At 46.9% G+C, this 23237-nt stretch overlaps 1 protein-coding gene across 2 annotated transcripts; it reads right to left on the reverse strand.

Annotated features, from left to right (window-relative positions):
* Positions 1–4235: 4235 nt before the first annotated feature.
* On the reverse strand, positions 4236–22899 carry CSRP3 (cysteine and glycine rich protein 3). Of its 2 annotated transcripts, none has more exons than XM_027580560.1 (6): positions 22761–22899; positions 14043–14182; positions 9293–9461; positions 7406–7538; positions 6127–6220; positions 4236–4554 (listed from the first exon to the last, which is right to left on the reverse strand). In XM_027580560.1, the coding sequence occupies exons 2-6, from the start codon at positions 14152–14154 to the stop codon at positions 4478–4480; spliced, it is 585 nt and encodes a 194-aa protein (XP_027436361.1). In that variant the 5' UTR covers positions 14155–14182; positions 22761–22899; the 3' UTR covers positions 4236–4477. The 2 variants fall into 2 exon arrangements, with proteins under 2 accessions (XP_027436361.1, XP_027436362.1); XM_027580561.1 differs by having other exon boundaries at positions 4237–4554; positions 9380–9461.
* Between the last annotated feature and the right edge of the window lie 338 nt (positions 22900–23237).

Consider the following 23237-nt stretch of genomic DNA (forward strand, 5'->3'; position numbering starts at 1 on the left):
TTCCACTCTTCTTAGCAGCAAGTCCTCTCAGTGTTGTTCCTGCAGTGGCCCTTCACCCTGATGGTGACAGTTGGAATCTGTCTAGCTTTTCTCCTGCGTTCCCCAAACCACCTCCATTGTTGTCCCTTAGAATCCCCAGCAGGACCCAGATAGGGCTGTCTGCTGGGAGGTCTGGCTCATAGCCCTGAGATACCTGGCCTGGAGGCATCTGAATTAGGGCGCTCCTATCTCCTCTTTGTCGGGGCTGCTTCCCCGCAGGTCCCATCTCTGTGCTAAATCAGTGTGCTTCTCTTTACTTTTTGAAAAATATTAGCACCTGCTTCGTCAATTCCCTCTATTATTTTCTCTCTGTTAAAAAACACAAAACAAAACAAAAAGCCTAGTGTGGTCTCTGTTTTTCTGACTGGACCCTGACAGATCTAGAATGTTAGAGATAAGCTTTTAATAATATTCTAGGCAAGAAGTGATGAAGGTGCAGATTACTGATTGAATGTGGGGGGAAGGGAAGGTAGAGTCCAAGATGACTTGGAACCCAGTGAATGAGAGGGTGGCAGTGCTCTTCTGAGAAGTAAAGAAAGCCATGGAGAGACTAGGTGATGAGTTTGGTGGTTGGGGGCTACGGAATTTGAGGCATCGCAGGCTGTGCGGTGGAAAAGTCTGGAAGGCAGCTGTAAAGAGACCAGGGCATGGATGGGAGTCATGAACACGGATGAGGTTGTCACAGGAAAGAGGTAGAAAAATGAGATGCAAATGAAATGGGGAGTTGCCCACCTGGAATGGGAAGATCAATTCTAGAAAGACACCAAAGATGACAACTCAATGCAAACAAAGAAAATATGAGGGGGTGGGGGCAGGGAGCAGGAAAACGACCTTACAGAATATGGATTTAGGGAGCTGGAGATGAGGAGGGACCAGCGGGGAGGAGAGAGTACGTACCGTGGCATAGAATTCAAGAAGAATTCAAAGAGGAAGGAGTCACTCGTCAGGAGCTGCGGAGAGGACAACTGAAGAAAGATGGGTGTTGTGGCTAGGAGGGTAGTGGCGGGCTCAGTGGAGCCGTGGCGGTGGGGGAGTGGGGTGCGCAGCAGGGAGGGCACTTGGAAGCCTGATGCGCAGGCAGTAAGGACCATATGGAACAGAGTCCTACGGCTTGGCTTTGAGAGGAGCAGGGAGAAGGCGGTAGCTTAGGGGCGAAGTGGCCAGGTTTGGGCTTGTTCGGTTTGTCGGGGCCAGGGGATTGGGACTCTTACCCTGCGATGCCAGAACTTCATTCCTTTCCCCAAATATCTGTGTAGTTCTATCGGAGATTGCATTTGAATCCCTTCCACAATTATTAGCATCCTGAGGATGCTGCCTGTGATTTAGCAGACAGGCTGTACACTGAGCAGTGAGAAGTGGAATATCTTGGGTATAGAACGTTCGGTATTATAGCTGCGAGTATTTCAGTGCAGGGAGTTCATGCAGTAATAACCGCCCCCCACATCTCACTGCCTTAACAGAAGCCTTCTTTCCCCTTCTTGTTACAGCCCGCATAGCTGTTTGCAGACACTCTAACCTGCAGGGACCCAAGCTCCCTCCCAGCTAGAGCTCCCACCATTTTCTAGAGCCTCAGGGCCTGCTGGCCCTTCTGCGTCCACGGATGTGGGAAGAGAATGGAGCCTGTCCTGGAGGTCTTGGGGGCCTCAAGTCCCGTGTCCCATGTCCCATGTCCCAGTCGATGTAGGTGAGCCTAGAAAATGTAGAACATTGCCCAGGAAATCAAGGGGAAACACAAAGACTGCTAAACCACAATAAGGTTCTTCCTTTGTTTTGCTTTGTTTTTTGTTTTTTCACTTCCAAGCTCCTTCACTCTGCAGGTAATAATCTCTTCTTTTACGTTCTAGCAGAATTTGCTTGTAGTCCAGCCTACACTCCCACTTCACTGGCTCAACAAATGTTTACAAAGTGCCTACTGTTCCTAGAGCACCATGAATACATACATGTCACATTTTAACAAGGAAGCAGAGGGGAATTCAAAATCGCAATGTAGAGAGAGCAGTGCTGTGTCACTTATATAGGCTGTGTATCCAGAGGTGGATTAATTCTGCTCAGGAAGTTCAGGAAAGATTTTGCAGAGGAGATGGCATTTGACCTGTGACTTGATTATAGGAGTTTGCCAGGCTGAGAAGTTGGGTGGGGTGGTGAAGATGGGGGCAGGGGGTGGGGCTCCGTCTTCTAGGCGTTTCAGGCAAAAAGATCAGCATTAGCAAAAGCATGATGGGATAAGGATGCTTGGCCTATTTGGAAAGCTTCAAATCTGAGTGTAGCTGGAGCTCGTCTGGAAGAGATGGTCTAAAGCTAAGTTGAAGGGTGAGTCCCAAGTCAACTTGTGAAAGTCCTTATATGATATACTGTTATGGGCCAAATTCTGTCCCTCCCCCTGGCCCCACATCTATGTGTTGAAGTCCAAACCCCCAGAACCTCAGAATGAGATTTTATTTGAAGACAGGGTCATAACAGAGGTAATTAAATTAAAATGAAGCCTTTCAAGGTCCCTAATGCAGTAAGACTGGTGTCCTTATAAGAAGAGGAAATTAGGACACAGACATGCACAGAGAGAAGGCCATGTGATAACACAGGGAGAAGGTGGCCATCTATAAGATAAGGGGAGAGGTCCTCAGAAGAAACCAACTCTGCTGACACCTTAATCTCGGACTTGTAGCCGCTGGAAGTGTGCAGATGTAATTTCTGTTGTTTGAGCCAAACCTGTCCATGGTCCTTCATTATGGAAGCCCTAGCTGACTACTGTGTATACGAAAGGGTAGGAATGGAAGGGATGTATTCTAGAGACGTTTTGGAGTCAGAATCAAGGAGGCTTGGGGAGTGAGGCAAGGGAGGGGGAGGGGGAGGGGGAGGGCAAAACTAAGGATGGCTCGAGTTTTGAGCTGAGTCTCCCGGGTGGATGGGTGGTGGGGCTGGTAACTGTGAGATGCGGTAGAGGAGGAGAAGGTTGCACTGTCCAGTGATCATTTCACGTGTGTATCTTACCCCTCTGCAAGCCTGGAAGTCTCTACGGTAGGGGACTTCCTAGTGAAGGCCAAGGGACTATATTGCTTTTAAAATCCGTGCAGGCTACAGGGGACTTGATTGACTTATTTCAGTTTATCACTGATGTTATTAATTGTTCGAGTGACATTGATGGGATCCCAGACGACTCTGGCCAAAAGCTTACAAATTAAAAACAATTGCCCTGCGCTTCCTTCCCCAGAGAGTGTAAAGTGTACAGTATTTCCACCCTCAGGTCATTTGGTGGAACTCTGTGGCTGAATTACCCAGCAGGGGTCTCTGGACAAAGAAAGCATACGTCTACATTACCTCTTTGAAAGGGGAATGGGACACAACCTCTGCCAGCTCTTTGTTTTTCTCTGAGCCATTCTATTAATGCCAATCCAATAGAGAAAATGACAAAACGTAACTGCATTTTGAGCATCAAAAAACTAGTAAATAAATGCATAATAGAGTCAGTGCGGGGCTTTGTCTATGACAGCAACCCCGAATAAGTGATCATTTTAAAGAAAGTCTTCTTGAGACTTGGAGCATAGAAGAACCCATGGTTTAGTCTAGATACTCACTCGCTTTCGTTTCCTCCCATAATTCAGAATTGCATGGGGGTGGGAGAGATGCGGTCGTTGTTGAAAGCAGAGCCCCAAGAAAATGCGCACGCCTGGGCTGCCGAGAACTTGCTGAGGAGGCACAGAGACATTTTTAATTGGCTGCATTTCACGGGTGAGACTGGTAATTTGACGTAGGAGAGGTTTTCAGGGAATTGCTAAACCCTAGGGAATTGTCCCAGGATAAAAGAAAATCATCCTCCCGTTGTTTACGACACAGAAGCAAACTCCGCGTTTTGTTGCCATGTCCGGTTTTTATGAAATGTGTGAAGATTGCAAAGCCCATTGTAGGACAACAGGACTGACTCTTCAGCAGTTTTTTAGTTTTGATGTTCCTTTCAGAATTTGCTCTCCTGTTGTCTGCTTCCTCTGGAACCCCGTTTCCTTCTGCAGCGAGAGAGCCGCTCAGCGGACAGATTCTGGAAGCCCACTCTCCTTGGCCTCTCGTTCCTCCTCTTCCCGCCTTCCCCAGGTGACACCAGGATTCGTGACATCCTTTGCAGTGAGTTTCTCGAAAACCCCTCTGTATTTTTTTTTCTCCAAATCTCCCTCTACTCTAAAGAAAAGATCCAGAGACACACAAAGTGCCACTAAAACATTTATTTATTGCCTCTCCCACCCCGGTATCAGAAATAATAACACATTTGTTACAGCTTAAACTTTTAATACTTTTCTTCCAAAAGTGTTTTCTAACTTTGGGTCAAGACTGTGATCAGTTCCGAAGAGAAATACTGGCTGACCCTCCACGAGAGGATGATCGGGCAAGGCTTTCCGTCCTGCAGGAGAACATGGCAAATGCTCGAGGCCGGTGAAGTTTGGCATACCTTTCACTCTTTCTTCTCCACTTGTTGTGTTAGGCCTCCAAACCCAATACCTGTAGGGCCAAAATTTTTGGCATAGCAAACTGTGAACGAGAGGGGGTAAAAGGGAGAGAGAATGGGTTGGTTAGACCGCAGTTGCGCTTCCTGGGGTCTGGACAGTCCTTTCACCTGTGAGAGGCATCCTTGCCATACCTGTGTTCCTAAGTGAACTTTGAAGTATATTGAACTACCTTGACTTTCGATCTCCTGATAAAAATTGTTCATACTTCCGGGCACTTAGGACCAAGTGTTCACAGGCATTTTGTCATTTGAGTCAAGACAAAATGGCCCCTGCTTGCCTGCCCAGCCTCGTCCCCTCTTGCCTCTGCCTCCTTCCCGCCACCCCAGGCACAGAGAACCACCCACGGTCCCTGGAATGAACCGTGGTGCCCTGGCTGGGGTGCTGTTGCACGCACTGCTCCCCGTTCCTTGGCTGTCCGCCACCAAAGTCCACATTCACCCTTAAGACCAGAGGAGGCTTGTCTTCTAAGAAGCCTTCCCTAACACCCCAAGCTGCTCACTTGCCTCTTTGTATGCTACTGCACTGTATACTACCAGAGCTTCTTTCCCTTGGCAATGCAATTATTTGTCTACGGGTCGATCTCTCTGCTGGCTGCAGCAACATTTTAGGGTTTTTGGCCTGTGAATGCTGAGGACCCTCTGTGTCCTCCGCTGTCAGGAAAAGGCATCTCCCGTGGGATAGTGCATTCCTTCGCATTCTGTCTCCCTGTGGGCAAAGCTTTGGCATCCTGCAGTCTTGATTAGGAATGGCCTGCCTCTGCCCCCTCCCATTGCTCCTCTCACTCCATTCCAACACACACAGCTGGAGACCTAGGGACACCATTATTACTTGCAAGTGTGGGCGGGCACCACTGAGAAACAATAGGCCCTGGAGAGGCTCTGAGGTTGAGGACACATTGCCTTGGCCCGAATGCTTCCCCTCCTTTTCGTAGCATCAGAAGAGAGCTAACCTTTCCTACCTCTCCACAAGACAAAGGGACTGTGGAGGCATCTGGGGCTAGAGCTGTGAGAACCAGAAGGAAAACCTGTTTCTCAGTTCTGTCCCTGCCATCACTAAGTGATACGCAACATTAGAAACAGAAACGTCAGGAAGGAAGGAGGGAGAGAGCAAGAGCCGGAGGGAGGGAGGGAGGGAGGGAGGGAAGGATCTAGATATGTCTCGATTAATTAAAGAGAGGTCAGACTCTCTAAACTAATGAGCTATTATTTAATCTAATGAACTAAAGAGAGTTCATCCTCCCCCAGTCGCCCGTAACTACCACTTGGGTCGACAAAGGGCATTTGGGTTTTCAGAAGGGAATGTGATGCTGTTTATCGAGTCCTGTGGCCTGTTCCAGGACTCGTGCTCTCTGCCCCCAGGCACCCAGCTGCCTTGAACCACTGAGCATCTGCAAGCATCCGGTCCCTCCCACGTGTTCTAATGGAAGACCAGAGCTGGGCCGGGGGTAGAATTCTTTCCCTTTAGTGGTTTTGCTCCCCATCCTAAGAGCCCAAACTCCGCTCAGGCTGAGCAGCCATACCCCCTGGCAAACACAGCTTACCCTCTAAGGATCCTCCTTGGGAAAACCTCTCAAGAGAGTCCCTGAACCACTCACCTTTGCAGTAAAGTTCCCCATCTTTGTCAGTGACATTCGTGGACTCTAGACTCTTCCCACAGATGGCGCAGCGAAAACATGTCTTGTGCCAAGGCTGAGGGGTGCAGGAGAGCAGGAGAGCTACGTAAGTGTGGGGGGCAGCATATTCTGTGTCCATGTTAAATCTCACCAGCAGCATATAAAGGAGTGCCACTGTCTTAACCACTCATGTATCTAGTCGACCCCAGAATAATTTTTCCAGGGATTCAGAGAAAATGAGATACTATGGATTCGGCCAGCAATTCTTAGAATCCCTACAAATAAATTTATCGAAGTGATCACCACATGTATTCCTTCAGAACAGAGTAAATAGAAAAGGGCTTCCCCCTTCTAGAAGATCAAGGAATAGAGTAGAGAGAAAGGAACTCGGACTTGGGGCCCTGAATACGTTCATTTACACTGAATATAAAGTTAAAGAAGAAAAGAAGTGAAGAGAGAAGGCAATTAGCCAGGTAATTCAGCTTTGCTTTGTACTCTGTGTATTTCTCATGGAAGACAGTTGCCTGGCTTGGATCATCACAAGATGGCCTCTTTCCTCACACCCGCCTGTCCACCAGGCATGGCCTAGGGGTTCTCATACATCTTCAAGTAGTCGGTTTGAGGGTGGAGACTGCCTTCATATTTGAAGTCAGACACTCTCCAGGGCCCTTATTTCCACCCACCCCACTCCACTTTAGTATAAACGGGTTTTCCTTTGCCTTTGTTGGGCCCAAACCCTCTGGTGAATACCCTGAAACCAGAGGTTGTAGAACCAAGTGTGTGGTACTGTCTCAGACATTGGATAACTCCCCTGACTGCCAGGATGCTTGGGAGCAGGGATGCTTCTCACTGCCATGAGGGGTCTGCTCTACCCATCGGTGGTGATTGAGTTATGCAGTGGTGACTAGCTCACAGGGCTGACACCTTTCTGGAAGGATTTTGGACACTGAAGGACAAGGGGCTGGTGCACCTTTGTATCTCCGAGCTTCTGGCTGGGTGCCTTCCACCTAGTGGACTGAGGCTTGTTGCATCGAATTGCACCAGTTTTAGTTTCCAAGGGCTCTGCCGAGTGGCAGCCACAGCCCAGGAAAGTGGGTGAGAATGGGTGGCTCCTAACGTGTCTCCTAATGTGGCTCCTGGGAGCAAAGGAGAATAAAGGGCCCGGCTCCCACCTGTGCACAGTTCCTACTCCTCTCTCACTCCTCCCGACTGAGCCTGTGCAGATGAGCAAGTCCCATTTGGCTCACATGGCAGTCCTTACCTTGCCCCCTCCCATCACCTTCTCAGCAGCATAGACTGACTTTCCGCACCGGGGGCACTTCTCTGACTCTCCAAATTTTGCGGTGAACTTGGAAGGGTTGCTGGTGGTGGCTGAGCGTGCAGGCTTTGGGGACCTGGTAGGAACAGACAAATGAATGAAACCTATAGACCTTGTTGGCAACGAGCACTTAGCTGTGTGACCGTGAGCGAGTTACTTAACTTCTCTGCTTCCCACTCCTCATCTGGAAAAAGGAGCTGCCTTCCTCACAGGGTTGTTGAGAGGGTTTGATGAGGGGACATGAGGAAAGCCCTTGGAAATCTGAGTGTCTCCTGGTATGTAGTAAGGGCTAACAAACCTAGCTCCCATTGGCTTAAATCTTTCCTTTCTGTCGTTAAGCCTTTAGCTAGTGTTCCATGTGCATTAGCTTGTGTTGTTGTCATGTTAGTATTGTTGCTAGTGTTTAGATTTTTCTGGACCATCTCGAAGCCTACTGGTCTGCTTTACCGAGTGAGTTGTGAAGATTACTATAGAGCAAGATGGGATCTCGACAGTTGATAGTAAACAAACCACAGTCCAGTACGTTGATGAGTCCTTGTCACAGTTCAGGTGGTGATCCTGCCTCAAAAGGTCACCTGTCCCCATGTCGAGCAACATCTAAGATAGAAGCACAGGAGCCTCCCCCCCCCCACCGTTTCCATCTCTGTTGGTGTTTCCTTGTACGTTTACCACTTGCATCTCATCATAACCTCTAAGATAGGCGGGACTAGCTGGGGGAAAGCAAGGGTTCGAGGGGTCCCTGCCCAAGGTCAGGCAGCTCATGACTGGTGGAGTTGGGACCAAACCCAGGTCTGTGGACTCTTATTCCTCTTTGGTGTAATGTCATAAGGAAGCCATAACAGAGAAGAGTGGGCTTCGGGCAATGCGTGGCCCAGAACGAGGTCGGTATCTTTCTTCCGAGGTCAGTATCTTTCTTCACTAAACAGTGTGCAGTTGGGATCGAGTAATGAGAAAAATTCAAATGACTAATCATACATCGCTGCATCATTTTCCCAGGCTCTACCATGGGCTACTCTCTTTGGAAGGGGCCAGATGACAGTTTAGATGGTCTAACTGCTGCCCTCTGGGGGAGACCCTCCATGGGCCACTGGCTCATGTGGGTCTTTCTGCCTAGTCCCACTGTGGAGCTGAGCCCAGAAGCTTCCGGATGACACTGTGGGCAAGTGGCTGTCAGTCTGTACTCAGTTCCAGGCTGGAAGTCAGCAAGATCATCAAGACAGTAGACCAGCCTGGTAGATGGACCTTGTATGGGGTGGTAGCCCAGCTTCCCTTCATCATGCTGGGGGGATGTCAGCACTGTGTTGTCAGCGGGCAGCTAGGGGCGCCCAGAGAACAGTCATAATTGATTGTTTACTCCTGAGGCCCACTGCCCTCCCTGCAGACCCACCCTCCCTGTGATGTGGACATTAGTCATCTTACAACCCGAGGGAAGAAATCTTTTAGTGACAAGTGCACAGCGAATGGCCATTGCTTCCCTGCCATATTTATGGGATTTACACAGAAACGCTCAAAGGGGAAGAAAAGAGACTCCATGCAGTTTTAGCAAAGGTCAAACAATGGAAAATCTGCACTTTCTGGGTTTTCTCTTGACATGTAAACCAAGAGCCATGGTGTAAAAGTAATTGCCCTTTAGAAAGGCAGATAATTTGAAGAGAGTCTTGGGAGAGATGGCACATTGTTAAAACTTGGTCAGACTGAGTATTCCTATTGCTGGCAAGTCAACAATAGAGTCCATTCTCCCACTTGCAGAAAACGTTACTATAGGAACAGAATGAACTGTCCTGATAGCTGGGGCTCTACCGGGCTGGGAGAAGCGAGGCAGTAACTCACTGTTGGAACTGGAGGCCCAGATGTTCGCCTGTGTCCGTGCTGAGGCAGCCGGCGCCTTGTCCGTACCCGATCCCCTTGGGGCCATACCTGCGCCCGTAGCAGATCTTACAGTAGATCTCCGACTCGTGAGCTGCCACCGTGGTGCTGTCCAGAGCCTTCCTGCAGGCCACTGCCGGGGAAGGGAGGGTCAGGGGGCTGGGGCCACGGTTCCTCTCCCACTTCCCCGAAGCCTTGATGCCATGCTCAGGGCCAAGAGACCCAGCAAGAGGGGTCCCCGGCCAAGAGCACAACTCTGATTCCTGACCAGAGCATTCTGAGCTGTGGGCTCCATGGCACCCCTGATTTCATAGGTGAGGAAGCTGGGAAGCAGAAAAGGGACAGAATGTGCTCAGTGGAGCCCAGCTAGAAAGAGGGGGAGGCCAGGATCGGAACCAGCTGTGTGGTCTTGGACCAGCTAAGAATATTGTCCCTGAATCCAAACAACCTGAATCCCTGAGTGTCTCAGCCCAGATGACACCAGGAAAGTGTGTGTCTGTGTGTGTGCAGGTGTGGGTAGAGGATAAGGCGCTGAGGCTGGGGGTGAGTTTATTTTTCCTTAATCTTATCAGAATCAGTGGCAAACAGTTTCTCTACTTACTTTGAAGAGCACTATGATATGCAAGGAGTCAGTTACCACTGAGGCTACTTTTGATTCAGTTCTGGAAGCGGGAGGTGGTGAAGGGGTAGACCTATCTCGTAGACCCTTAGGCTTATATTGACTTAAGCCCCCTGGTCACTGGTTACCCAATATAAAGTATCCTCCATAATATAAAGTATATAAGACAAGCCTCCATTTTCCAAAAAGAAGATATATAGAAAAGGTGCTTTTTTTGCCAATTTGAAAAAATAAAGTTTTGACATCTAAAACTAATGATGTACTATATATTGGCTAATTGAATTAAAAAAATAAAATAAAATAAACTTTTAAGGATGTACATGAAAGTATTAAAAATCTACTTATAATATTTAATTTAATAATATAGATCAATAATATGTTGATTTGGAGAGTTTCCTTTTTCTAACCTCACACAAATTCAGGAAACGATTGTATCCAAATTCTTCCTCTGCATAGTCACCATCAGCATCTCCCTATCACCAGTGTCTTTTTGAGGCAGCGGACTCAGCTCTCCAGCTCCCCACTTCTGTCTGCATCTTTGAGGGGCAGCCCTGTTTGTACCTGAGCAGGAGGCTGTCACCCGGAATTTATATCTCAACCAGAAGTTCCTATTAGCATAACATTTGAGCAGCTTTAAAGAACATGTAGCTGGGGCGCCTGGGTGGCTCTGTCAGTTAAGCGTCTGACTCTTGATTTCGGCTCAGGTCATGATCTCAGGGTCATGGGATCGAGCCCAGCATTGGGCTTGGAGCTCGCCATGGAGTCTGCTTGAGGTTCTCTCTCTCCCTCTGCCTCTGTCCCTACCCCCAGTCGTGCTCTCTCCCTCTAAATAAATAAAATCAAAAAAATATATGTAGGGTTTCTATAACTTAATAACTTGCTTCACTGCTTTGTAACAGTGATTCTTAAAGGTTGTTTATTGTGGTACTCACTGCTTATAATAGTGAGGTCGTAGCCCCAAGAATGAATAACACATGTGCATTCGATTTATTTGCCTCCTTTTTGTTTTTAACCAGTTCAAGTGACCTTTTAAGCAATCCAGCATGAATGAAGTTGTTGCAGGGTAATATGCCTTCCTCAAATGGTATTTTATTTAAAAACATAAAGTAATTGAATATGAGAGTGGGTGAAGAGAAAGAAGGTTGTGGATGAGGGGTTGGTGGTTGTGTGGATGGGAAAGTGAGTGGAAATTCATTAAACAATTATGTCAACATTGTATGTGTTAAAAAATCTGTATCTTACCTATCTCCACCCTTATTACTATCACTACAAGTCTCCAGAAAAACATCTCCAGTATTCATTGATATTCTAGACTGTGAGTTCCTTGAGGGCAACACTTGTATTTTAATAACCTCAGTACATAGTATGGGGCCTGGCCCAGAGTTAGTCCTCTGTAAACATTTGTTGAATGAATGAATGAGTGAGTAGATGAATGCATGCACGCACATGTGAATAATGGTCAGTGACTCATCCATGATTCTACAGCAGTAAGTTGCAGAGCCATGACTGGCCTCAGGCCCTCTGACCCCTGCTCCAGTCCATCCCTCCAGGACTGCGTATGCCCCATCATGCCTGGGCCCTTCTTATAGCCACACCCTGGGTCCTGACCAGCTTCCATACACAGGCATCACTGTAGCCATTCACCGCCATGTACGTGATGTGTGGTCAGTGCAAGATGCACACCGACTTCCATCACTAAGTACAAACAAAAAGGAATATAAAATATCCCATGAATAATGTGTATCTTGATTACATGTGGAAATTATAATATTTGGATATATTGGGTTAAATAAAAAGTTTAAAAATTAACGTCACTTCTTTATACCTTTCTAAAAATATGCCTACTAGAAACGTTAAATGTATATATATATACCTTGCATTATATTTCTTTGAACTGCATTGGTAAGGAGGATTAAGATTTGTCTAGAAGTTTGGAGAACACTGGCCAGGGGACAAGCTAAGGTAGGCTCTGGTTTTCTGAAGCCTATTTATGACAACTACAGGTTGGCCTGTAGACAGGCAAGTTCTGGGTGATAAAATAGAAAAGCATGCTCCTCTCCGGGATCCTTCTGTCCACTACCACAAAAATGTTTACTGCTCACATCCTCATCCCACCCATGAGTTCTAAGGAAAATATCAAAGGATTAAAAGGGATGTACCAGTAAATACTCACATCCCTTCCACCATGGCTCCATTGAACAGGGCGTCTTCCTGCTACCTGAGGAAAACAAGACGCCCCTGACCATGGAGAGCTTCCCTACCAATCCTGTTCTCACTCAGATACTAAAGTTGATCAGAGGAGAGTAGAGGCCTGATCGAGAACCCCAGTTTTCATCTTGTGACAACTATCACAAGGTGGGTACTATCATCTCCATATTATAGATGGGGAAATTGAGGCTCACGATGGTGAAATCACTTGCCCAAGGTCACGCAGTTATCACATGGTAGAGCCCAGACTCAAGCCCTAGTCATTTGTACTCTAATTCCAGTGGTCTTTCCATTAACTCCTTGCGCCTACTCTTTTTAAAGAGCACTAGCTGTTTTTGGACAAAAGCCGGAAGGTTATAGAAGGGACTCTTGAGCAATGACTTCTGGGTAATAATGTTGAATATGATGGGTGTATATGATGACTTAAAAATAATTACCCATTGAGGTGCCTGGGTGGTTCGGTCAGTTAAGCATCCAACTCTTGATTTTGGCTCTGGTCATGATCTCAGGGTTGTGGGATTGAGCCCCGCATCAGGATCCGCCGTGCTAGGCATGGAGCCTGCTTAAGATTCTCTCTCTCCCTCTCCCTCTGCCCCTCCCCACCTCAAAAAAAATTACCCATCATTGGAACCCAAAGCTTTAGTAAATCCGCCAACCCAGTCACTCAGAGCTGCTCTTCCATAAGAATTCTTATTTGCTGTGGAAGGTAAGAGATCATGGAAACTCCTGCAGCAGGTAAAACATTATTATTTCTGGCAGCTTAAGGACAAAGTGCCTCCATGCTTTAACAGATGGAGCCCAATCCTTGAAGCTCTGTGTGAAACAGTTTGAAGCCGTGCAATGCCTTGCGGCCACTGGGCTAAATCATGGTAGTGGTGTGGGGGACCATGTGGGGAGGAGGTCTGCCAAATGTCCAGCAAAGCTAGCCCTTAAGCCAGACCTGCAGGAGCAAAGCAAGGAAGGTAAGTGGCCAAAAAAGACTGTTCTCCTGGAACTGAACTAGCCACTGAAAACTCTAGAATGAAGTCATGTGGAAGAGACTGGACTGAGGGTCTAAAGGTACAGGTTCTACTCCTGGCTCTGCTGCAGGTGCTTAGAGATGAGAAATGATTTGTCCAAAGTCATGGGTCAGGCAAAGCCAGTCTTCCAGGTGGACCCCAGGGTTTGTATCCCCCCCAGTTTTGACATTTGTGCATTTGTGTCCAGCCGGTGATGGTAAAGATACCCTTTGTCAGGCTACTGGTGCCCAGGCCCCAAACTCTTCCCTTTTGGACTGTTACAGAATTGGCATACGTTGCCCCTCGCCTGACACAGGTTATTTCTTTTGAAAAGACCAGTGGTAGCTGGCTTCAGTAACACTGGCCAGTGGGAACAACATAGAGCCAGATCCATCCTGGCTCCAGATAAGCGATGGCTTCCTTTCTCTGCCAAGTCACACTTTATAAATGTTGCCACTGGGTCAAGGTTTTCACCATGGTGGCAGCAGCAGGCCAGCTTGTTCTGACTTTGAGTGGCAGGGTAATGGCCTCTTGCTGGGCAAGCAGTTGGTGAGAGGGTGCTCAGGAGAACACCATCCTTTTACAAGGGGCCCCAAAGTGATATTTTTCTTTCTCTCTCTCTTTTTTTTTTTTTTAAGTAGGCTCCAAGCCCCAAGCCCAATGTGGGGCTTGAACTCATGACCCTGAGATCAAAAGTCAGATGCTTAACTGACGGAGCCACCCAGGCGCCCCCAAAGTGATATTTCTATTAAGTTTCCAGGTGATGCTGCTGCTGTTGGTCCCGGGACCAGAGCCTGAGGACCACGGATATACAGTATCTGTGGCTAAATGTGAACTTTGCAAAGCCCTCTGGATGCTGCGGGGCCCTCGTGGTGTTCACCCAACTCACTGCAGTGGAAGCAGGTCTTGTGGAAACTCCTTCCATTGCACTGGATTTCTTCTGCGTGGTAGACTGTCTTTTCGCAGGCTCCACATTTCGCTCCTCCGCCCCAGTTTGGCATCTTGAAGACCCTCTGACCAAGGTCAAGTCTAACAGGATATAAAGCAAATACCCTGAATGTAGGTAACCTCAGGAGGGAACCAGTGCCTGGTAGTACTGTGGTCTCAAGACCAGGATCCAGCCCCAGTGTGTTTGGTGGTTCATTCATTCATTCATCCATGCATGCTTTCATCCATTCGTTCAGCAAATAGTTACTGTGTGTACATCCCTGAAAAAGCTCAGACACTCAGATGGCTCTGAGCAAGTCACTTTACTACTTTAGGACTCCTTTTCCTCTTCTGTTAAATTTCAGTAGCACCTGCCCTTATGTACCTCACAGGGTTCTTAGAAGGAATAGATGAGCTAATTTTGTGTATATGAAATTATATACAAATATTAAATTTTTTTTGCATCTAAGGTTTTAAACATTCCATCAGAAGTGGGGATGATCTATGAAAATGGCATATCTTCTTATCTAGTTCAGTGATTCTCAGATCACGTCAGATCTTGCTGCTCTGCAGATGCTGGTTTGGTAGATGTGGGTGAGGCAGGAATTCTGCACTTCTAACAGTCTCTAGGCAGTGCTGATGCTACCCATAGGGGACCACCCTTTGGGTAGCAAAGCCTTAGCTAATCTTGTTGATAAAAATCTATGATAAATAGAATCCTCCTATCCCTCAGACTCAAGCAATAAGCTACAATGGCACTACACTAGCTCAGTAGTCTGGACACATGCCTTCTGGTCTTGGGGCTACCGTCGCCGGCCGTGGGCAGTGAGATGAACTGTGTGGCTTCTCTTACGTCTGTCTCCCCACCTGTACTATGAAGCGGGTCATTCTTTCCTGTGTGTATATAGAGGACCAAATGACACGATGTGCAGGAAGGTACTTGGCAGAGCTCACCGTGCCAGGTGTGATCACAGGAGCCAGGTGATGATGCTGCGTGTCCTCCCACACCCTTCCAGGACCTTCGGCTGCAAGGAGCGGCTGATAGTCACAGCCCCAGACCCTCATTGTCTCCTCGCGATAACATTTGTGTGAGAGATACCAGACAAGTAGGGGCATCCAAAAACAACTTTCCCTTTCTTTCTGTGTCTGTGCATAAGTATGAATCCAGTTGTCAGTTTTCCCAGAGCAGAACTAAAATCAGCCACCCATACTCAGTGACATTTCTGAAATCCTGCCAGCTCCAGGGGGCTGAATTTTCTCTGAGATCCTTTGGTTTCTAAGAAGCCTGGTATGTCATCTTGTCATTGACACCGAGCACTATCAGGCCCTTCCAAGTGGCTGCTTCTGACCTTTTCTCTTTCCCTTCTGGGAAGCCAGTCACCTTCTTGTAATAGTTGGCGATTAACACTAAGCCCTCCTATGTCAACTGGTCTGGAATGTGCCTTCCAGCCTCATAACAAAAACAGGTTTTGCTAAGAAACAGAAGGTAAATAGCAAACCGACCACTGAACCTGATACCAGGACCTGATACCAGGACCGAAGGGAACATCCCTACCTAAATGTCCCTGTAAAGAGCTTTCCCACTTACAAAAACAGTGTGAGATTAGCCAGGAACATCCTATCTGCTTCCTCTCATAGAAGCTGGCTCTTCTTTTTATTCAGTAAAATTTTAGAAAATACACTTGAAACTTTTTTTTTTAAAGGAAACATTTAGTGCATCTATTTCTGTAGTTCAGGTTGTTTAGTCTAGAGGAAAGAATAATGGATTTTGAAATGAAAAGGCTTGGTATCAAGTCTACATGCGTTCATTTGCCATGCATTTACTACCTACCGATCATGTGTCAAGTTCTGTACTGGGTACTTGGTACGGATCAAGGGGAAGAAAACTTATAAAAGTAAGTAATTTGTGTCACCTAGAATGAGAAGTCCACATTCTAGAGGAAGAGGCAGGAACCAGAATACTCTGTACCAAAGAAGAACCTTATGAGAGTACCGTGCAAACTCAAAGGAGAATATGGCTACCCACGTTTAGACTGGGGATGAAAGCAATGAGTTGTTAGAGGGTCACAGTTGTCACATCCAAATGAGGTTTTGCATGGTGAATAGGAGTTTACCAGATAGAGAAAAGGAGGAAGGACATTTCAGGCAGAGAAAAGAGCACACAGAAAGGCATATCTTAATATCTCCTAAAAGAGCCCAAATTATTTATTTTTGACTCCATTAAAAATTTTAGGTCTCAGGGCGCCTGGGTGGCTCGGATGGTTAAGCATCTGCCTTCGGCTCAGGTCATGATCTCCGGGTCCTGGGATCAAGTCCTGCATCGGGGTCCTTGCTTGGCGGGGAGCCTGCTTCTCCCTCTGCCTGCCACTTTCCCTGCTTGTACTCTCCCTCTCTCTCTCTCTGGCAAATAAATAAATAAAATCTTAAAAAAAATTTTTTTTTTAGGTCTCTATGGTTGGAATAGATCTTCAAGATTGACCAACCCCCTTATTTACAAACCAGGTAGGGCAAAAGAAGTAAACATGTGGGAGTATTTTCTTAGCTAATTTCTTTTACTAAGATTCACCCTTCTCTGATTAAAGATGATACATTCTCTGGAAAAGAGTAGAATCACATAATTTTGTTCATGTTCACTTTGATCCTGGATTGTAACATAAAATAGAAGAGAAATGTAATATATATCTGGGAATGAGACAGTGACACTTGTGAAATTAATGAGATGGAAAATTTCAATGAAAACAAGCCTAGGTCAGATTTCTTATCTCAAATCTTTGGTGGAAATCTCATTGGCATGTCCTGCAAGTTAATGGTAGCCAGAGATGGCCCTTGGGAGGATGTGTGCGTGTACATTCAGCAATTGCCTACACATGATACTTTTCAAAGTGAGGATAAGATTACAGATAATACCTTCTTCACAAGGTAATGGATCCTAGCACAGGTTATTTTTTAAGTGATCATAAAATATCTGACATACATATATTAGGACTTGAAACCCAGAATAGAAATCCATGAGCATTTTATTAAACAGGTGCTGAGTTCCATTTTTAAAGTTGGAAATGTAGCTACGGAGGCTAAACACAGAAGACATCTCTGATTTCTTCTTCTGCTCAAAGGCCAAAAGGCAGAGTGTGTGGTAAAGCATCCTGAATTGAAAGACATGGGTTCTAATTTTGACCTTGTGACCTTGAACTTGGGTGAAATATGATGGAATTGAAAGTAGTATCGAGGAGCTAGTCAAAGGCAAGGCATCATTACCCCCTTTACTTCAGGTTATTCAAATAGCACCAATCTGCTAATTAAGTCACTGTGATTTGAAAGCACATTTAAGTCCTGGCTCACATACATAACCTTTTTAGCCTCCCACATTGCTTTGGAATTCCTGTGTCTCAACACTCCACTAGCCAGGCCCAGAATGTGCGTTTATACTGGCAAGATACCAAGGGATGGGTCATTTGTTTATCAGTGTTGCCTGGCACAGGCAAGGGTCATTGAAGGTAGGATGCCAAATATAGGCTTGCCCGTTACTCAGCCCCATCTGCCACCTGGGTCACAATCTCCATCACATCACCTGGCATTACTCCCTGGGGCCGGTCCCGGAGATGGCTGTGTTGTCACTGATGAAGTCGAGGGTCAGGATTGAAACGGGGGACAGTCTGGGGTTCCTGACGGTGAGAGATAGATTGCAAGCTTTGCTATGTCAGCTAGGAAGAGGGTGGGCTCCAGACTTTTGGATACCCAAATCCCAATGAAAGACTACCTGTGTCAATTTCTTCACGAATAATACTGTGGGAACAGTTATACTGGGCATGTGCCATAGCGGGTACTGGGAAAAGTGCTGGATCAGATGCAGGAAGCCAGAGTTCTAGTTCCATATTGCCTCCTCAAAGCTGTGTGGTCTGGGGAAACCAGCGAAAGTCTCTGAACTTCAGGAACCTTTCTCTAAAATGGGCATAAGAGTTGCATCTGTTCTATATTGCTGGGAGGATCGAAACAGTTCAAGTACATCAAATCACTTTGTAAACCATTGAGTATTCTAAAATGTGAGCTAATCAGATCTGCAATAACTCTGAACTGTCACATCTCAATCTGAACTTTTAAAAGGATAACTGTGCCGTGCATCTTGGCTCCGTCTTCCTCCTGCAGCGCTCACTGTCTGTTGCTTATCAACAATGGAGCTGAAAGGTGATCCTTTAGGGCAAAAGTGGGTGGGGGAGATAAAATGGGCACTGAGTGACTCAGTTTCTTCTTTGTAGGGGTCCATTAAAGAATGCGGGAGGGAACCTTAGGCCATGACTTTGAGCAGAGACTATTAGTGACGATGCGATTTTCAGCTCAGTGTTGGTTCATGTGGTCATCCTTTTCGATGCCTGATTCTGCATAGCTAGTTAAATTGTCTACACTGGCTGAGGCCAAGATTTTGTATCATAGGAGCTTATATCTGGAATGTAACGGATAGTCATTACCAATCTAATTATGTTATTATTGAAGCTGAAGTGTGTGGGGTCCCTTGGGCCAGGCACTGTGGTTTATCTCATTCTGTCTTCACAGACCTTCAAGGTAGGCACTCTTACAAAAGTTGCCTTTTGTAACTTTTGGGGAAATGGAGTCCTAGGGAAATTATGTTGCCCATGGTCACATGGCTAGATTAGAATTTAGGTCTCTGACTCCAAAGATGTGTCCTTATATTAACATTAGCTACTATTTATTGTTTACCATGTGTTGGTTGCTTTGTATGTACTATCTTTAATACAACAGCCCCACAGAGCAAAATTAGTCATCTCCATTTTGCAGATGAGAAAACTGAGACTCAGAGAACTTGAGTGACTTGTCTGAGATCACACAGCTAGTAAGCCGCAGAGCTGCAATCCAGACCCAAGTGAAGCTCGTTCTATATCCCATGTCTCTGTTTACAATATGCTGGAGAGGGGCTAGGGTCAGCACCTCCATTAACCAAACTTTCCAGTTGATGGGAACTGGGTTCTGATTGACCCCATTGTCTCTCCATGGGACAGAGAGTACTCATGGGTGGGAGTATCCAGGAACCTGACTTTAATTCAGTAAAATGAAAGCCTCCCTAAGAGTCATTGCTCTTCAGACACGGAGAGTGCTCCTTTGAGGCTGCAGAGTTCCCTTTCACCTTGACTTTAGCTCAGCTGGGAATGGTTGCCCATGTGACTGCAATGTTGTGAAGCCCCTTCAAGGATCCTTCAAGCCCTGAGACAGATGTAGGGATCTGAACAGTGACTAGAGCCTCACCTTGCTGCCCAGTGACAATCCCCTCTCAAACGCTGCCTCTTCTTTACTCTCTTAATCCCAGTAGAAGAGACAATAGAGCATAGTGGAACATCACGGGCTTTGGAAAGAACCAGGCCAGGGCTCAAAAAAATGCTCTCTGCTGGACCTTGGGCAAAATGCTCAAAATCTCTGAGCCCAGTGTCCCTGGAAGTAAAGTCACCTTTACTTCCTCATGCAAGTAAAGACAGATGAGAAGGCTTGTCGTCAAAGGTTGTTTCCGGGTTAGATAAGATCATCATAATAGCTAAGGAACTAAATATACAAATGTGTAATACATGGCAGGTGTCTAATAATTTTGTTGCTTTCCTTATTACTATTATGATGATGATGATGATTTTATCGCCATCTTTTAAATCCATTTTCTTAAAACAAGCAAATCTTTCCTGGCCTCTTCTCCATGGCCCTCGTGGCTCAGACTGTGAACCAGCTCTGTTTCTCGGCCTTTGGAACGTGCTGCCCCGAGGTGCAGATGCAGCCAGGCTAGGGAGAGAGCTCCACCAGGGAGTGGGGATCGGGGTGCCTGGAGCCAGAGGTGGCATGTCAGGCAAAGTCCTAAGCCTGAGCCGCAGGACAGCTGCTTCCTCCATTTGGCAGCCCTGGTGCCTAACACCAGCTGACCTGGCTGGCGATGGGGACGTGGAAGGGAAGCAGCCAGCCCGAGCAGAGTCCTCATGGCCCCGGGGAGACCATGCCCTTCAGCTTCCCCGTGTGGGATACTCAAGGTCAGTGGCTTCGTCCTGCGCTCCTGAACAGATGAATGAAGTCTCCTATCCAGAGGCCCCTCCGCAAGGCCTGGAAAGCCAAGGTTGCTTATTCCCAGCACAGAAATAAGCCCGAGTGTTGGCGTTCATCCCCTTAAAACTCCGGGTAGACAGACCTGCCCGCTGAACCCACAGCTGTGACACGCGGGTTCCATTGCACCTTTCCTGAAATTATCTCTTGACGTGTGGCCAGATTTTACTTTCAGAAACTCACTTTGTTCTATTTTGGCCCTTACCACGTGTTTTTAAAGAGCACGTTGCACCCTGGTTTAGATAGATCCTGGCTCTGCCACTTTGTGGCCACGTGACCCTGAATAATTACTTTACTTCCTTGAGCTTTCGTTTCTTCCTCAGAAGAATGACCACTCACGGGACTTTCTGTGACAATCAAATAAGCGAATATTGTTCCACACCTGCACAGGGCAGTACACAGCCCACAAATCGTGCTTAATCCTTTCCCACGATGAGGTCCACACAGAGGCTCAGAAAAGGCTCCCGTGCCCTGTGTGTGGTCCTCATGACCATCGCTGCCTCCCCTCCTGCTTTTCTTCACTGCGACGAATAACTGCAGCTTTTCACATTCGAAGCTGTCACATTTCTCTCTGGCTGTGAAGCCCAGCCTTGGCTACAGTATGCCCAGGGATCTGAGCAGCGTGCTTATACCTGGCAGTCTGCAGGCCTCGGGAGTTGCATTTCCTGTGTGTTATATTCCCTGTCTGTGTCCTTCCTCTTGTAAAACAAATTAATCATCTTCTAATGCCTGGGCACCTTGTTATCCACTATGACCTCTGGACTTTCTTCATTACACTTGTGCTTAGCAGGAAATCCGCCTGCGACCCACCGGGCTTGGCCCCGGGCGTACTTCCTATACTTTATCTCCTTGGATGCTAACAAATCCCTTTGGGATAGGTGGCCTTAGTTTAATTTGATTGCGCAGAAAATGGAAACTCAGAGAAGTTAAGTGATGTCCAGAGCTGGGTTTTGAACCATCTCAAAGACAGAGGCTATTTTCTTCTCTTTCCTTCTTCAGATTCCCAGGATTTCTGAGTCTGTTCTTCCAAGATTTTGTTTCCACTTCTTTCAGGAGGATTACGGCTATTTGCCTGCTGAGTGATCATACTCACACTTTCCTTCTCTTTCTCTCCGGCTCTGTCTCTGTATCTCTGTCTGTCTCCTTCCCCTGCCCCCTGGCCTCCCTCCCCTATCTCTAATGGATGGCTTGTGTGCCTGGGCTGCCGAGCACCTATCTGCCTGGCCCTGGGGATAAACTGCCCTCCCTGCCAATAGTCGGGCTCATTTTAATGACCAGTTTGTTCAGAATGGAACCAAAGCCAGGTCAGAAGAATCCCTTACATTTTCTGGGTCATACAGCAGTTTTATATAGTTTGTGATGAGTTGGAGGTATCCAGCATTGAGATTTCGGTCCCAAAAGTCAACCAAGGACACAGGCTCTCCCTGTTTCCCCACCCTTCCCTGCCTTAGTGCTACCTTTCCCCACCCCCCCACCCCAGCCCTGCCCCAGCACAGAAGATGGTCAACACAAGCTCATTCAATTGCACTGAATCGTACTGCAGAGAGACAAAGCTCCTCAGACCTGACACCCAACTCCTCCTCCTTGGGGATGTCACTGGCCTAGCTCAAGATGGGAACAGAAGTTAGACGTGGCGGCTCTGATCTTTGGGCAGCATCTTCACTTAGACCACTGCTTAAAACCACTTCTCATTGTTCCTCACACTCATGCCTGTCATTCAAATGCTTAACTGAAACCTGGAGGAAACACTGGGAATCACCCCCCCGCCCCCCGCAGGGAATTCTCATCCCATTAAATAGAGCTTTTAATGGGTTTTTCAGTCTAGCAAGGTCTTTTTGGGGTCCTTTTATGGGTTTTGATTAATTTTAAATTATTAAAAGCAAGCCTGTTGCTGAGCATCCTTGAGATATAAAATCTATTTTAAACCAGCAAATTTCACTGAGTATTTCCCATGTGCAAGGCAGGGTATGGTGAACTATAGAAATCTGTCATTCGCCCACACCTTTTGAATAGCGCAATGCCTTGTATTTTGAGCATTGGAAAGAAGGCTTCAGCTGTATTGTATCTATAATAACCACTCTGTAACTTTAGAAAAATATTACTGCTTCCATACTGAGCCTCACGGAGGAGACGTGAGGGCCTGAAGTTTTCCAGAGCTCCAAGTTCAGTCATTATGTGATAGTTCTAGAACTGGTACGGAGGAGACCTGAGGGCCTGAAGTTTTCCAGAGCTCCACGTCCAGTCATTATGTGATAGTTCTAGAACTGGTATCGTGTCTTTTGATTAAGACACTGGGAAACATTACAACATGGAAATAGTCTTAGGCCAAACATTATCCCTTATTCATTTCTCTGAGAGGTTCCCTTTAACCCCCAAATGCTAATCCCCCTTTTAGGAGTTTTTTTTTTTTTTTTTAACAACTGCTAAGTCCACACCAGAATCAAGCACAGTTTGAGCCTCCTCACACAGAACCAGACTGGACGCTGGCCCCTGGGACGCGAAACACACCCTTACTCTAGGGGACCCTTCCAAGTCCCAACCAGCCACCAAGCCAGCCCACCCCCAGCCCAAATGTCTGCTTTGCTCCACATACCTGCCTGTGTGGTCTCTGTCGGCTCAACTGAGTATGGGGGCTCTCGTCCTCTTTAAATACATGGAGGCCGTCCCCAGCGTTGGCCTGTGGAGGGAAGGGTGGGAGGGAGGCCGAGGGGAGAGGGTGAATGAGACATGAGTAACACAACTGCTATCAGAGGCTGAAAATAGCCTGTGACCAAAGCCCTGAATTTTGTTCCCCCCACGCCAGCTGTGAGGCCCTTAGAGAACAATATTGCTTGGGTTCTGTTTTAATTCCCAATTGCCTATGGCACTAAGGGATCAATTTGTGGGGTGTAAATTTCTGATCAAGTGGTTGGAACAGCAAAGAAGGATTTTATATTGAAAATCATTTTTCCAGGCTCCTACTCCCCGGAACTTCCTGGAAATCAATGCAAGGTACCTGCAAATGAATCATGAGCCATATCTGGGAGCCCTCTGGAACTCCGAGACACAGGTCACAACACTCGTGAAGAGA

This window comes from Zalophus californianus, chromosome 11 (assembly GCF_009762305.2).
Source record: "Zalophus californianus isolate mZalCal1 chromosome 11, mZalCal1.pri.v2, whole genome shotgun sequence".
Classification (NCBI taxonomy): Eukaryota; Metazoa; Chordata; class Mammalia; order Carnivora; family Otariidae; genus Zalophus; species Zalophus californianus.

Coding starts and splice junctions, on each gene's coding strand:
- CSRP3 (XM_027580560.1), bottom strand. CDS start 14,154: ATGCCAAACTGGGGCGGAGGAGCGAAATGTGGAGCCTGCGAAAAGACA. Junction 7,539..9,292: donor CTGGGCCTCCAGTTCCAACA/GTGAGTTACTGC, acceptor TGTTCCTACCAG/GTCCCCAAAGCCTGCACGCT. Junction 4,555..6,126: donor TGGGGAACTTTACTGCAAAG/GTGAGTGGTTCA, acceptor TCTCGTTCACAG/TTTGCTATGCCAAAAATTTT.